The 15,407-nt window shown below is 34.8% G+C and overlaps 1 protein-coding gene across 1 annotated transcript; it reads right to left on the bottom strand.

Moving 5' to 3' along the window:
* Positions 1-334: 334 nt before the first annotated feature.
* On the bottom strand, positions 335-12,472 carry LOC108216222 (anaphase-promoting complex subunit 6). The gene is made up of 16 exons (XM_017388919.2): positions 12,047-12,472; positions 11,391-11,525; positions 11,127-11,200; positions 9,097-9,136; positions 8,838-8,883; positions 8,544-8,623; positions 8,211-8,389; positions 7,925-8,050; positions 7,163-7,237; positions 5,646-5,771; positions 4,409-4,478; positions 3,267-3,349; positions 2,471-2,584; positions 1,429-1,528; positions 819-854; positions 335-608 (listed from the first exon to the last, which is right to left on the bottom strand). Exons 1-16 carry the CDS (start codon positions 12,290-12,292, stop codon positions 486-488), a joined length of 1,653 nt encoding a protein of 550 aa, XP_017244408.1. The 5' UTR covers positions 12,293-12,472; the 3' UTR covers positions 335-485.
* Between the last annotated feature and the right edge of the window lie 2,935 nt (positions 12,473-15,407).

The raw sequence follows: 15,407 nt of genomic DNA, 5'->3' as shown, positions 1-15,407 counted from the left end.
CTAAAGTAACATACTCCAAGACACCTCTCTTTTTGCAAGTCCATAATTTAGTTTATATTTTAAAAAACAAACTGTTTTGGCCTGTTTTTATCAGAAAAGGTCTGTTCATCAGTCATACTATTACGCAAGACTACAAATCTTTTGCACACAGATTCACTCTAGTACATATCTCTGTTTAACCATCTTCGTCAATTTTTGTCTTTGTTCAAGATGGCTCTAGCCTAAAGACTAGTTCTGCTCTGTTTTTAAAATAAAAAATAAGGACCGGGTTCTGGGGAAATGAATAGCCAGCCAGTTGCTCCAGAAACTCTAAAAAGGTAACCAGAACTCTGTAAAAAAATAATTTCTTTTATGCTAAATACAAATGTAACACTAACAGCTCTATTTCTCCACTTTCAAGAAAAAAATAAAGTTGCTGCCTACATATTGGATATAGTACAATTACAACATAAATACAGCCTCTTATCATTCCAGTTCTAGTTCTACTACATAAACAGCTCGCCTCGCCGAGATTTAGTTATGGAATCAATGCCACTGCGGCTTTCATCTGCAAGAGCTAATGTCAACATTTCCGTGCAGAATTGGTCCTCGGGATTTAGCCACAACGCCTAATTGCATATGAAAGTAAATGAGAAATTGAATTACGCACAATGACCAATAAAGCATTCAGATCTGACTTTTTTAATGACAGTAGAGAAAATAAATTGTACTCTAGCCATTAGTAAAGAGTAAAGTCATCCATACAAGTCTTTCATGCCCTAAGCAGTATTCTTAATATTGTGTTAGCTACTAAGCATTTAAACTAAAGAGTAACTTACCTTATGATAATACGTAATTGCATCGCTGTAATTATCCTGCATTGGTGGCGTACAAATGATAATCAGTATGTAAAAAACAGTGCAGATTACAGAAATATTATTGGTGGATCAAATGCATAAATTTTGGTCAAAAGCAGTCCAAAACAACTATAATTTTTTTTTTTTTGTAGATATCACCTTCTAAATATCATGTTGTCCACTACAAATTATATTACATTGCCATGTTATTAATAATGATGATCGATTCAAATGTTTTATTATCACAATTATTATTAGAACAAAAAACTACTAAATTTACCTTTTTAGTTCTGTTGGTTGTTTGCAGTGCTCATAATTATTATTTTATGTTTATTAGTTCGTGGCTATCATGTAACTTTGTAAGATAACTCACTCAGAGTTCAGGCTGCGAGTGAAGAATAGAAACTCTGTATACTGTTTCATGACTTGGAGGAGATTTTTATGTGACTATTACTAGTGTAAAGAATCTTACTATTGCATACTTACTGTTATGATTATTAAGGTTTCAAATTGTTGATGATAAATGGTCCAAATGTCGGATGTTGAACAAACATATACAAACTGAACAATTTTTACGGGAGAGGCAGAATACCTGCAAGTGATAAGTATACGCAAGACCTGCATAAGTGCTTACGCTTCTGGTTGATAATGTCAGTGCCTTTTCATAGTAAGAAATTGCCTCCTGGTACCTCCTGCCACAAAATTGATTTGTTAAATAGAGTCCCAAAATACCAAATTAACTTTTCTTTCCTTTAATTTGGACAAACTTTATAGTTGCAGTAAACAGTCTCTGAAAGATATACAATTTTACATTTAGATATAAAAAAAGGGTAAATATACTCCCTCTTCCAGAAAAAGAGTCACACTTGCCCATATTTGTACACAATAACTATTCAATAATGTTAAATACTTACTCCCAAAATGAGAGTTTCTTTTTTAAAATTATAAATGATGGTGTACAGATGAATTATGATATCAAACTTGAGAGTATGAATCCACTATATACCTCAAGAATGAGAATACTCCTGGAGTACTGCATGGTAGATGCATTACTTATAATTGTGATACTTTGTTTTTTTCCGTACAAATGATCTAATTAATTGTTTTACTTTGTTTTGATAGGAAATTATATAAAGGAAGTTGAAAATTAAGGAAAAAAGGAATCCATCTATTTCATGAATCTGATTCTGAGGAGTGCGAATTCTGGAGTATAATTGTGCAAATGCAGGGAAAGTACCTATTTAGTGGTCTTGGTGCAGTAGCGGCACACCATAGCTTTAGATGCCATACGAATTAGGCAAATTTGTAATATAACACAAAGGTAATAACCTACTCCCTCCGTCCCATTGGGATGTATACGTTCACTATTTGCACGCATTTCGAGGCTCCTATAAAGTATAGTTTTATAATATTTTTTAAAAAATTTCTTTGTTTGAATAAAAGTTTAAACATCAAGCTTTTATTTAGAAAAAACAAAAAATTATGAAAATATACTTCAAAGGAGTCTTAAAAAGCGCGCCAAAAAGTAATGTATACAATTCAATGGGACAGAGGGAGTATAATTTAGTATAACTCCCTTCAAGTAGTGAGCAACTGAGCATATAAAAGGTTAGAAGGGATGCTGGAAAATGGACCTTAATTTCCGTAATGCGTGTGCTAGATTAACCACCGTTGGCTCCCACATTACACTTAAAGAGGACGGAATGTGAGCCAGGGTCTTCTTAAACCAATATACAGCTGTTATATACCTGAAAGAATTTCGCATAATAATAAGCTCGTGCAGATAGATATACCTTTTTTAGATACGTGACTAAAGATAATTATATGAGGGGCTCAAGATATAATATCGCAAAACAAAATATGCTTAACTTATTATACTATCTGTGTTAAATCTTCTGCATAGATCAATAGAACACCAAGTCTTTTGCTTTATATTATCTTTCTCAGTTTGTGTGTGCTAGCGTGCGCGGCAGAGAGAGACATTATATATCAGTAAAAAATTGCAGTGCAGAAAGTATTAATTGCACAATTGAGCAACTGTGCTATATCTGGCGAAGTCAGCTTAGAGCAGCAAGGAGGCAATATCGGACTATGACTCAAAGAATTAAAAGTTTCATATTTCGATTTCAGATTCTACGTTTGTCAAGGATTCTCTTCCTATCTAGAAGGCGGTATTGTTTTTTAGATCTGAAATCGACCAACAATTTTCAAAATTTACCTTCTCGGTTTTTACTTGTGTATGTCATGCACTGTTTTCAGATAATATACATATTGAACTCTTAGAATTAGGAACACAGAAGTTTTAGAATAAATGAGAAATTTCAAATAAAAACATCAGATGACGCTTCTCGGCCCCTCTCCAACATAAGATAATTTAAAATAAATACATCCTAAAATGCAGGTACAAAAATAAGAGTCATGCATCCTTACTCCTTTATATGATATGCACTAACTCCAAGTTCATTCTGTACAAGTGGATCAGATGGACAGATTGTTTTTGCCTGTGTCAAAAACTGATGAAAATATCATATTAGAACATTAAATAAATATTATACTTTGATTCTCTAATATGTATGGTTTGAATTTAAAGTAGTACAAAAGTTATGGAGCTAAGAATAATTCTCCGTACTAAATTTAATTCTGGTTTTGATATAAGCGCCCACCTTACTACATATACCACTTGGACATAGATATACGAAAAAGGTTGAGCAAAAGATAGTAAAGTCAAGCATAGATTCTAGACAGCTCGGGTAACTTGGAAAAGTGAAAGGATTATGTTTGTCTGAGACATTCCGCAGAGGTTACAGGCAAGTATCAAGAAAATTAGGTGAATGTCAATACAGCTTTATGGGACAAAGGGTTGGTTTCCCATCATAAGTCATATCGACAACATGGATGTATAGAAAGTGTGCATGCCTCGTTCAATGTGCGGCTACATGAGAAGAGAAGAGAGAAATAGAAACAAAGACATTATTGCCAAGGCCGGTCAGCTGATCTTTCATAAAGAAAAGATGCAAGAGTATAGTCTAGAGTGATTTGTTCATGTGTGGCATAGACCTACACTGCACTGAGTTTCTTCGAGTTTACACTTTAAATGTAGAAATACTTCCAAAGAGCAAATGAAAGACAGAAAAACTTGATTGGAAGTTATTTACAAAATTTGGGAATTATGGGGAAAAAAAAAGGAATTATAACCAAGGCCGGTCAGCTGATCTCGCATAAAGAAAAGATGCAAGAGTATAGTCTGCAGTGGTTTGTTCAAGTGTGGCATAGACCTATACTGCACTGAGTTTCCTTGAGTACACACTTAAAAAATAGAAATACTCTAGAGAGCAAATGAGAAGCAGAAAAACTTGATTGGAAGTTATTCACAAAAATTTGGAAATTAAAGGAAAAAGAGGAATTATACTTGTGAACCAACCAACCAATAGGTTTTTTTTTTTGGGGGGGGGGGGGGGGGACTAGTTGATGTACATACACTAACAATTATTTTAATTACAATGCAGAACTCACGTATCAAGGGGAAAATGAGCCATATCACATATGGAAGTATAATATTAACTGAAAAATACCTGGTCAGCAAGTTTAAAGCTGTTAGTCCGCATATGTTCCATCCCAATGTATAGAGTTGGTAAGTGGCACCTAGAATAATAGAATCAAGAATCAAACCGTAAATAATTATTTCATATGACACAAGTAATGGGAGTTCTGTATGAAGATGCCATCATATACAGTATACACAGACTTTCCTTGTATAGGAACCCACACGACATTATCCAGTGTACTGAAATTACGGGATTGATTTCAATTAATAGAATATAATTTAGGTTACAGAATTATTGGAATCCCGCAAATTTGGAAACTTAGTTTTAGGGTAATTTGTAGGGTTGTAGAGTGTTACATAATAGATATCATAACATAAAAGTTCCTCCAGTGTCAAATTTTCAACACAATGGACTGATATTACTATCCTCTTCTTTTATGCGAAGTACTTCCACAAATTGAAACTTAAATTAACAAATGAAATGGTGCCATTAATCACTAAGCACTATTTTAATGATCAAACGAACTATAAACCTTTTCAAGAGCCATCAAGGAGGCAAGATGTGATACATGCACATTTCTCGTGACTATATATAAAAACTAGTATATTAAACTTGCTAAAAAAGATGGAAGCTATAACAAATAAATGGTTAGAAAGCATCAACAGAATTGACTACAGACTGTTATTTATTCTTTATAACAATCCGAGAAATTTGAGAGATGCCAACTAAAGTAGCCCTTAACTGAATAGTGATATAAATACTTGGCATAATAAAAATAGTCAATTTAACCAATCAAACCAACCTACCAATTCACAGAAGCGAGTGAGTGTAACATATAACATTATTTATACTTCACATAATGGTTGTTTTACCGTAGATGAAGGTGCATTGTACAAACTACAATGACAATCGTTAAGATAACTCAAATTTCCCACATTAGCATCATGAAAAATTGTACCTATCAATATTTCTTCACGGGTATGCTGAAGATCCAGTCGTCAAATTGCAGTACAGTGGTCTATCTTTTAAATTTTTTGTTTATAGGCTTAATTAGAATATAGCCCCTAAAGTATAACCTGATGTACACATGAACCCTTAAATGAAAAAATTGTATATTTTCACCCCTTAACTATAAGTTTTGTACACTTCAACACTTTTGCTGAATTTTTTTTCCAATATTACCCTTAAGGGTTGTATACTTTTGACCATAAATTATGAATTTTGTACACTTTCAGGGTTGTAAGGAAAAGAATGCAGAAAATACCCAGGAAATAAACGAGCAGCAGTGCGATACGCTGACATTGCTTGATCACCTTCCTCTTGAGCTGCATAAGCATTTCCAATACCTATCCAAGCTGGAGGAAAGGTTCTATCGAAACTTGTAGCCTTGCTGTCATATTAACATTAAAAACGTAAACCCAAACCCGCAGAATGAGAAATTCAAATGATGCAGCTATGCATGAGTTTTTTTTAGCTATTCTTCTTTGTTACATGTAGGCAAGTGGGAGGTGTCACAATTAAATTGTGAAATTGAGACTTGAGGATCATCCCTAACCATGCACAAGCCTCCACAAATAAAATTATCCAGGAGGTATCATGTTAGTAGTAGCCTCATTGTGTCCAATCTTACTAGCTAAAAGCTGCATCAGAATTACAGCACACGTACTAAAGGCACCTTAAGAGTTAAGCATAGGAAATTGGAAACCAAAACCAATCAACATTCTTTCCGATTTTAGTTTGTAACTAAAGAAGTTAATGATTTTTAAAACCTACCAGTGTTGTTTAACACTGATAAGCAATGAAAATTATTCAAATCAAAATTTTCAATAAAGCAAGAGAATTATCAGAAGATAATTTCAGAAAGAATCAATGCGCATGCGTGTCCCCTCTTTAGTCACATTTGAACCCTCTTGCATTCATCGTATACCCATAGGCCACAACTACACTATTTGGCAAGTTTAAAGCATAACTAGAAGTACCTGATACCAAATCCATAAAAAACCACAAGTAGATCTTTGGAGAAACAAATGTAAGTATCATAGCAAATACGCAACAACAATTATGAAACCTATATAAGTACTCCCACCCTGCCACCCAATTGTTAGCACTTTTCTTTTTGGGATCCCCGACCCTTTGCTAACATTTTCTAACACAATACATGTTTTTTCAATAATTTTAGTAGATCCCACCAACTCAGCCACTTTTTATTCCATTTTAACTTTTCTTAATCTCCGTTCCGTGCCCAGCCAAAATGTTAACAATTGGGTGGGACAGAGGGTATATATGATAATAATGTTGTGTTTAATTGGGATTAGGATGATTGATGCATTAATTTGAAAGAAATGGAATGCGAATTGAACTACATTATGGATAGATTTTCAAAAAATTCATTCCTTGCTACAGGTTAAAGTTTAAACCCCCTAACTTGAGAAGTAATGATCCACTCTCCCTCATACCATTTAGATTTTGTATAGTACAAGTTTGTCACTAAACACTAAGCAAACCCTCCTACATGGCAATATATCTTATTTTGTGTAGTACCAGCCTATGTTACCCCGACTCTTCATTGTGCCTTGAGTGCCTGTGCCAGACACTCGGACATAGGTACAGACACCAAATTTTTGGCAAAATGCCTAGTCCGACACTCGAACACGTATCCATATTGGCACTTTTAGCCAAGTCCGGGTACCAGCAAGTCTTCAACTGTCCATATTATGCAGTTGGAATTTTATGCTGAAAATGTTTATGTGCTGACATCAGCAAGACTTGAACAGATTTTACCTGAAATAACGCCTTGATTGATCATATTTTTTAATGCAATAATAATAGCAACCAACGGCAAACCAAGACAGAGCCCTGGGAGAAACAGAAGAAAATGAGTCAGTTGTTCGCTTAACATTAAGCGTCAGCAATCACATTAAAAAGAAAGATTAAAAAAAATACAATGTGGTAGCATGATTCAAACTGGTGGAGAACAGGGAAATATAGATGGTATGACCATTCAATTAAATAGGGGTATAAGAGAAAGTGATTTGAACCAAACACATTGGATTACTAAAAGCATAACTACTGCTACATTTGGGTACTTTAATTTCCCTTCAAACCGTAGAAGTTTAAGGTTGAACTAAGTTCTGAAAAAAGATAACTTAGCAGCCATTTAAATACAGGTTTAGTTTCCTGACAAAAAAAAAATAAAAATAAAAAAATACAGGTTTAGTTTAAATGTTTAATGAACATGTATTGCCTAAAAGAATGTGTATATAACAACATAATAAATTTGGAGTTCTCTATTTTTTATAAATAGATGTAAGCTGAGCTATATATCCCAGTTCGAGTATTTGCAACTTATTGCAGTATTTACAATGCCTTATTTGTTTTGCTATATGATTAGTGATCAACATTCTTTTAAGTTTAACAATGAAGGGATGGAAAGTATTTTCTCCCATGTGCAAAACACTAAAAGTATAGACCAAGCCAAAAACGTGCAGAACAGAGAGACGTCAAAACCATTTGTAAATTGCAACTAAAACAAACCATTCTTACTTTTGAGGATAATCCTTTGTCAAGTTGCATGCCATAAGATAGAGCTCATTTGAGTGCCCCAATTCCATAGCAGCTGCTAAATGTACTAAGGTACATTTCAGATGAAAAGGGTCTTTTTCGAGCAAACTGAAATAAAATTTACAAGCAAAAATTCTTATTATTTTAGGATATGATCAAATTAGGAGGGCATAAAAGGAAATGCAAACAAAACAGTCCAAACACACACACACACACACACACACACACACACACACACACACACACATATCAGCTATTGCAAACTTACTCCGAAGTTAATTCAAAGCATTTTTGGTATTCACCACACTGATGGTAGTACTCGGCCTTGCAAGCCAGCAGATCAGTGTTGTTTTTCAATGTACATATGGACTGATTGGATGATTTAATATCAGAGCCTTCTTGTTCTAGTTCTTTGAATTTGGCTTCAACAGTATTTTCTTTATCATACTGGACAAAACAAAGAAACAAAGCCATTGTTTCAGTAAGCAGAAGAACAATGTGTCAACAAAGATAATAAGACTAACTAGCATACGAACTGATCAAGAGGTGCATGTATTCGGAGTACAATCTTCACAGTATATAAACAGTTACAAGTAATTACCTTTCTTACTAAGCATGAATAGAAAGAAGACAGCCACTCATCTTCAGGAGCAAATTGCAGCGATGATAGTAGAGTTACCTCTGAAATTTACAAATGAAGTAAAGAAGCATATCAGATCTTTAACTAGGGTAATATAGTAACTACCAGATAATGCCAATTTACATTTAGATGCACTTGGAACACCAATAAGCAAATTATGAGAAGAGAAATAGACAACCCAACATTACAAATTCAATAGCTGCTGGCGTCCTTGTCAATAATTGTTAATCAATGACGAAATATCTCAATTCTCACCTTCTTCACTTGTGAGCATATAGTTGTCAATGAGGCATTCCAATGCCTGTATAAGAGAGAAGACAAGGAGTTAAAAAGGAAACAATTAATAAAACAAGCACGAGATGTGGACAAAAGCCTGGGAGCTAATAGCTGAAAATGAACATTATTTAGGAATGTAGTTGTATAAAGAATGTATTAAAACAAACTTTAATGACTGTTGAACATGCAGAATAAAATCATCCGGGTATCTACACTACCCGGATTGCACGTAACTAACCTCGTAACATAAGGGGTCAGCTTTAACAGCAGCTTTGTACCTGGCATTATAAATACGTAAAATCAATCTTTCCATTCATTGACACGCTTAAACAAATTGAAAGTATAGAATTATAAAAATATATAAAGATAATGTAAAAGCAAATTTCTGATATAAGGCGATAGTGATACAGCCCATAAAACAGATTTCTAAGTTGCATAACATTAGTTCAAAGGAAACAGTTTCGCAATTGGTTGACGATACCTAGCCTAATGAAGTTTATTCTAAAACACCAACCCACTCATTTTAGCATAAGCATGAATGAAATTATAATTTCTTCCTTCTCTCTATATCCAATTCAGAAAAATTAATCAGAGCATAGTACTATCAAAGCATTATATATACAGTTCAAAATAAACTTCAAGATATCACATTGCACGACTAATATCTGCATAAACTTGTCTAAAAAACTTTGTTCATTCGATATATATTTAGATACATACAAGTATATGCCAGCATACAAGAACATAGAATCGACCAAATAAAAAGAAACAAAGTTATTCTTCTTTATCCACACAATAAAACAATGGATATCTCTGAACCGCCATTGTGTCACTTCTGTTGGATAATTTGTTCAATTATCTATATCTATGTAATAGCCTGATAAAATTTCTAATACAGTAGTGAAAAAATAGTTAGGGGTACTGCTAAAGCTCATTCATGTGGTATAACCGCACAGAGCGCTTAGGAGAAACCAAGGGGAGGAAGGTGACTAAGCTACCTATACAATTCAACAGACATTCGGAAGCTCTTAAGATTAGTATTACTGTGGTTTAAATTATAAATGTATTCATACAATTTTTAATTCAAATATAGAATCTTTATATTTACTTAACCTTTTATATAAGTACACTAATGTTGATAAAGAAAGGAATAAAATTAAACTGACATTATTAGCCAAATTGGCATTAGGCCTGACAATGGATTGGGTTCGGTCGGTTCAACCTAAATCCATATCCGGATCCATATAATTTTGTTGCATTTGAATCGGATCATACCGATTTTTGACAGGCCGATCCACACCCAATCCATTAGGGCTATGTTACTTGGACTCCTTATTTTGTCTCGAAGTACCTGTGTCGGACACTTGGATATGGACACTTGGACTAGGACACTTATTTTAGGCCAAAAATATGTACATTTTCAAAATATTACCGAGTCTGACACATGGACACGTATCCATGTCGGACACTTCTAGTACTCGAGTACGAGTCACATAGCACTAGCCACTAGGGTCATGGATAATCGAATCAGAGCTGCGACGTATTTAATTATTATTTGTAAAAAAAGAGGACATTAGTTTAGTTGTAATATAAAAGTAACAAATATAAAAAGTATATATTATAGTCGATAATGTACTATAAAAAAGTATAATTAATCTTAATAACCATCAAGTCTAATGAAATATTAACTTTAGTAATTATCGATGAGCGTCCTGGTAAAAGATACAAGCACTAAAAAACAAATGCAACTTGTTACCATTTGTTCTATTATTCACATTATAAATTTAATACATAATACATATATATAAAAATAGTCGCATTGCGCTGTTAATGGCTCGGATCGTACTAAATCCATATCCAGTCCTTATCATCAGGTCATTATTGGCTAGGACTTTTTCTGAAGGATCCCTCTCGGATCCGTTAGCCTCAGATCGAATATCCTGATCCACTGATATTCTTAAGTGGCAACTTCAACAATAAGCCATACATATAAACACAAATTTATTTAGTTCCATAGGCTAAAAAGTAAATCAGAAAATTTATTGGTTATTAAAGATATAAAACCCAGTTCTGTAGCATCGGATAATTCAGCTGCGTCTGCATACTAATTTTTCCAGAAGTAGCTGATTACCCATCCCATCATTCTCCTTGTACAAAAAGTACTCATAATATTCAAAGAATAGACAAAACTTTCAACAAATAAGTAATATCATACATCTATACAGTCTAATAATATCAAAAATGTATGTAGATTAACTATGAACTAACCACAGCCGAGCCTGTGTACGGTTTTCTAGAGCTTCATAGGCCTTCCCTCTAAGGAAGCATATAGCTGATGAAATCTGTTTCAAGATAAAAAGATTGTCACTGAAAGTAAATTTGTAATACTGATCTGTGCGATAAAATAGAACAGAAATAGTCATTCTAATAGAGCTCTACGTGAAACTAGATCTATAGAATGCAAGTAGGCAGCGCTGATGTGATGAAAGTCACATACAATGCCCACATTTACTAAGTCCAAAGGATACTCACATTAATTTCACGATCCTCTGCGTCTTTATCAAAATACATAAGATTGCAATCCTTTGTGTGGCTAATATTTCCATATTCATCCACTTTAGCATCACCAAGCATTAAAAGACATTGGTCCCACTCCTTCAGCTCTTCCTGATCACATACATATAGAAAGCATTAATTTGGCAACAAGGAGGACCGGAGGAGAATATGGCATTCTTACACTCTCCTGATATTCACATGCCAAACTTCAAAAATTCTTCTCACGGATTCTTTTTAAATTATTGGCACTGTGTCAGCTTTACTCCAGTACTTAACTCATTTGGACTCTTTCAAGTACAAAGGCATATGTTGTAATTTCAAAATATTTTCCAGTACATGTATAATCAATTTAGCAGAATTACGACAATGACTAGCCTGCACAAGCTTATAACTCTATACAAACATTCACAAATTTATCATAGTGATAAGCTAACATGACACGAGGATCTATACATTTAACAATACAAGGACAATTAAAGCCAAATTCTACCAAAACAACACATGACTAAGCATACTAAATCAAAAAACCCTAACTAAAAAACAATTGAATTAATCAAAGCAGCACATTATTATCACAAAATTGGAACAGAAATCAAGAAAGTCAAGTGAGAGACAGCGAGAAGGAGACATACGAGACACTTGGCGGCTAGGTATCGAAAGCGGAGATCGCGGAGGACGATTTTGGAGGCGTTGAGGAGATGAAAGGCACGGCGATAATGGCGGCCGAGGAAGAGAGCTTGGGCTTGCATATAGATATCGGCCGGATCGGAAGTGATGGCGGCGACTTTATCGGCGAAGAAGATGGCGGAGGAGTAGAGATGCTTGCTCATACAGTCCCTAATCACACCTCTTAGCTTTTCTACATCTTCTTCTCTCATCTTCAGATTCAGTTCAATTCAAATAATTTGATGTGTAGTGAAAGATGAGTGTGTGTAGGGAGAGAGGCAGGGAGAGATGGAGAGAGACTGGGAGAGAGATAGTGGTGAAAAATTGAAGTTCGGGGAAAAGAGCGGGAGGCGAATGTGTGAATTAATCTCTGCTCAAAACGTAAACCAAGGGAGAGACGGTATTTGTGAGATACAGGAATAAAACAAACATAACTGGGCTTCAGCTTCACAACGGCTCGGGAACAGGGCTAAAAAAGATCTGGGCTTGAACTTCTCAAAGGCCATACAGGAATAAAACAAACTTAACTGGGCTTCAGCTTCACAGAGGCTCGGGAACAGGGCTAAAAAAGAACTGGGCTTCAACTTCTCAAAGGCCCGCATCCATGTTTTGCCCTGTGTTTCAACCGTATTTTCATCCTCCATCCTGTTACGAGCTGGCCCAATTTTCATTTCTCGACGTTTTATCTATAAGCTCGAATTTATCTAAGAGAAATGTTCTATTATAATGAAAGATTTAAATTTTCACTAGATATATTATCTATAACATGAGTCATGAGAGACGATTTTTGTTTAATTAATTGATTCTCATCCTGCGAGGAGCACTCTTCGTAATCGTATTATATTTTTAATAATTCCTCTCATTCTAATCAAAAGATGACCGAATTATGATGATCATATCGTATTTTTGAAATCCTAAGATGTTTTACTTACACAGAACTATGAATTTTTTGAACTTCTTTTTGCCAACCAATAAAAGGAAAATTGAATATCACTATATCACTGAGAGGGTGGTTATTATAATTGTAATTTTTGTTGGATCGTACGATGTCATTAAGTCCACATCACTGTGGTATTATTTGTTCCAAATGATGATCAAGTTTGCACGAATTTGTTTTTGAACGTCTCTCAAAAGACTTCATACTAATTAGACTATTTGACTGTTTATATTTAAGACAATATTCTTTATCTTTACAATGTAAGATTTTTTGGATTAACACTCACTCAATGGTCTCTCCTCAACCAAATGCTGATCATCTTAGTCAGAGGAAGATTTTCGACACAAGCCATTCAAGACTCCAATCACATTTATGGAGAGCCACTCCATCACGCAATTACAATCTGCAATCTCATGATGAATTTTTTAAGTGACTGTGGTACCACTTGTTGGGCTCTACAACATCAATCAACTCCACATTAGTATTCCATCGTCGCAGTCAAGTCGACACGAATTTGTAGATCTTTTACACATTTGGATGAAGCGATGAGATTGTCCAAGGAGTGTTTTTTTTTTAATGACAACATACTAATGGAACCATTTTAATATCTATATTGAAAACAAATCTTCTTTTATTTTTATGATGCAGAACGCCAGAACTTATGTTGACACACTCCGTCGGCGTCTTTTTCGTGAAACCGTGGATAATGCTTTTTATAAAAAAGTGATGTTAAGTTGTTAACCCCATTGATGGGAGTGTGCTCTGAACCTTCCTCCTCGCCATTAAAGTTTTTGTACCAAATCTTCATTAAAATGCACTAATAATTGAATAAGGATCGCAGATGAATTGGATGGAGCTAGCTTTATTCTCGACAAAGATAGTTCACACGTTACAAGTTACAACCCTACATACAATATCCAAAATGTGACAGCCAAGCTAACTACAAAACTTCACACTGTGCAACACTGTTCAAGACCCCGTCACAGCTCAGAACTCTGGCCTTTATTGTTAACGTGAAAGGCTCCGCAACTTCGCTTATCTTACAACTTATTGATTGGAGCTATACACACCGCACAGATGGCCTCAGTTCCATCATTCACATAACCAAACATAATCACTCTCGTATGCATAAGACCGAACCAGAATTTGAAATGAGGCGGGATTAAAATATTAAATTAAAATGTCACAAGACTGAAAATTAGCAGAGAGTTTCGGATCTCCTGATTCCGCCTCTGATAATATCTATTTACAACATGCCTCACTCTATACATCTGTAATTCCGTGTATATGAGAAAAGTAATACAGTATAAAGCTTGATCAATTCAATCTTTACAAAGAAAATCACGTACAGCAGTACAGTAACCTCGGGGATGAACACTCTACTGACATATTTGATCAATGGCCAACTCCAGGACTCGGAGCAGACTGCATGGTCCGGTGAATACGAGCAAAATAACCGATGAGTCTTCGACTAACCAGGTTTTTAGCATGAGTCTTACCACTAGGAGCTGAAGGTGGAACAGTCATCTTTGGAAGTGAACTCGACACCATAGGGTCTTTGTGGTCCAATTTCGGAACTGAAGTCGCCACCATAACATTTCTGAACGTCTTTCTCGATTCAGTTCTCGGCGTGATGCAACATATCAGAACGAGATAGATAAAGATCAAAGGCGCTCTTAAGCGAGCCATGTATAATTAGAACAAACTGGAACAGATCGATTTAAGATCGAAGACGCAGCTAGAGTGTGAAAAGGCTGGTTACTATATATACTAAGCAGACATGCATAAAGAAGTGTGACTGTGTGAGCATGCTTATAAACCAGCTTATTGAGCATCTAATCGATGTATAGAGACATATACAACAGTACATACGCACGCATGGAGACTTGGAAGTGGGGGCAAAAGCAGAAGGCTAAAGTTGCATCAAGACAATAGCGCCCCGTGGAACTCACTCTATCTTATCTTCGTGCCCTTTGACTTAACTTAAAAATAATTCGTATACGACTTATAAAAGATTTTTAATCTATGTTATAATTCGTATACAGATTTCGACTTATAAAAGATTTTTAATCTATGTTAAACAAGCACTGTATTGTGAATACAACGTGCATGGAATTTATGCTTGCATGAGTTTTTATTAGATTTTGTTAAAACCAATAACTAGTTTACAAAAGTTGGGAGTAGGTGATTTCGCATGAAGCTCCCTTTTCTAATAAATCAAGTGCCCGTACAAACAAATACTATTCATTTGTAGACGAATTAAGATCAAATAATATGATGTAGACAAAATGTACTCATTGATGCATCAAGGAAAGTTCTGACAAATACAGTACCCTTATCCATGTTTTCATAATGAGATTATATTATTATCAGGTGTACATTAATCAAAA

Source organism: Daucus carota, chromosome 4 (genome assembly GCF_001625215.2).
Source record: "Daucus carota subsp. sativus chromosome 4, DH1 v3.0, whole genome shotgun sequence".
NCBI lineage: Eukaryota > Viridiplantae > Streptophyta > Magnoliopsida > Apiales > Apiaceae > Daucus > Daucus carota.
Note: the sequence above shows the minus strand (reverse complement) of the source record. Positions and strands in the feature narration are given on the sequence as shown.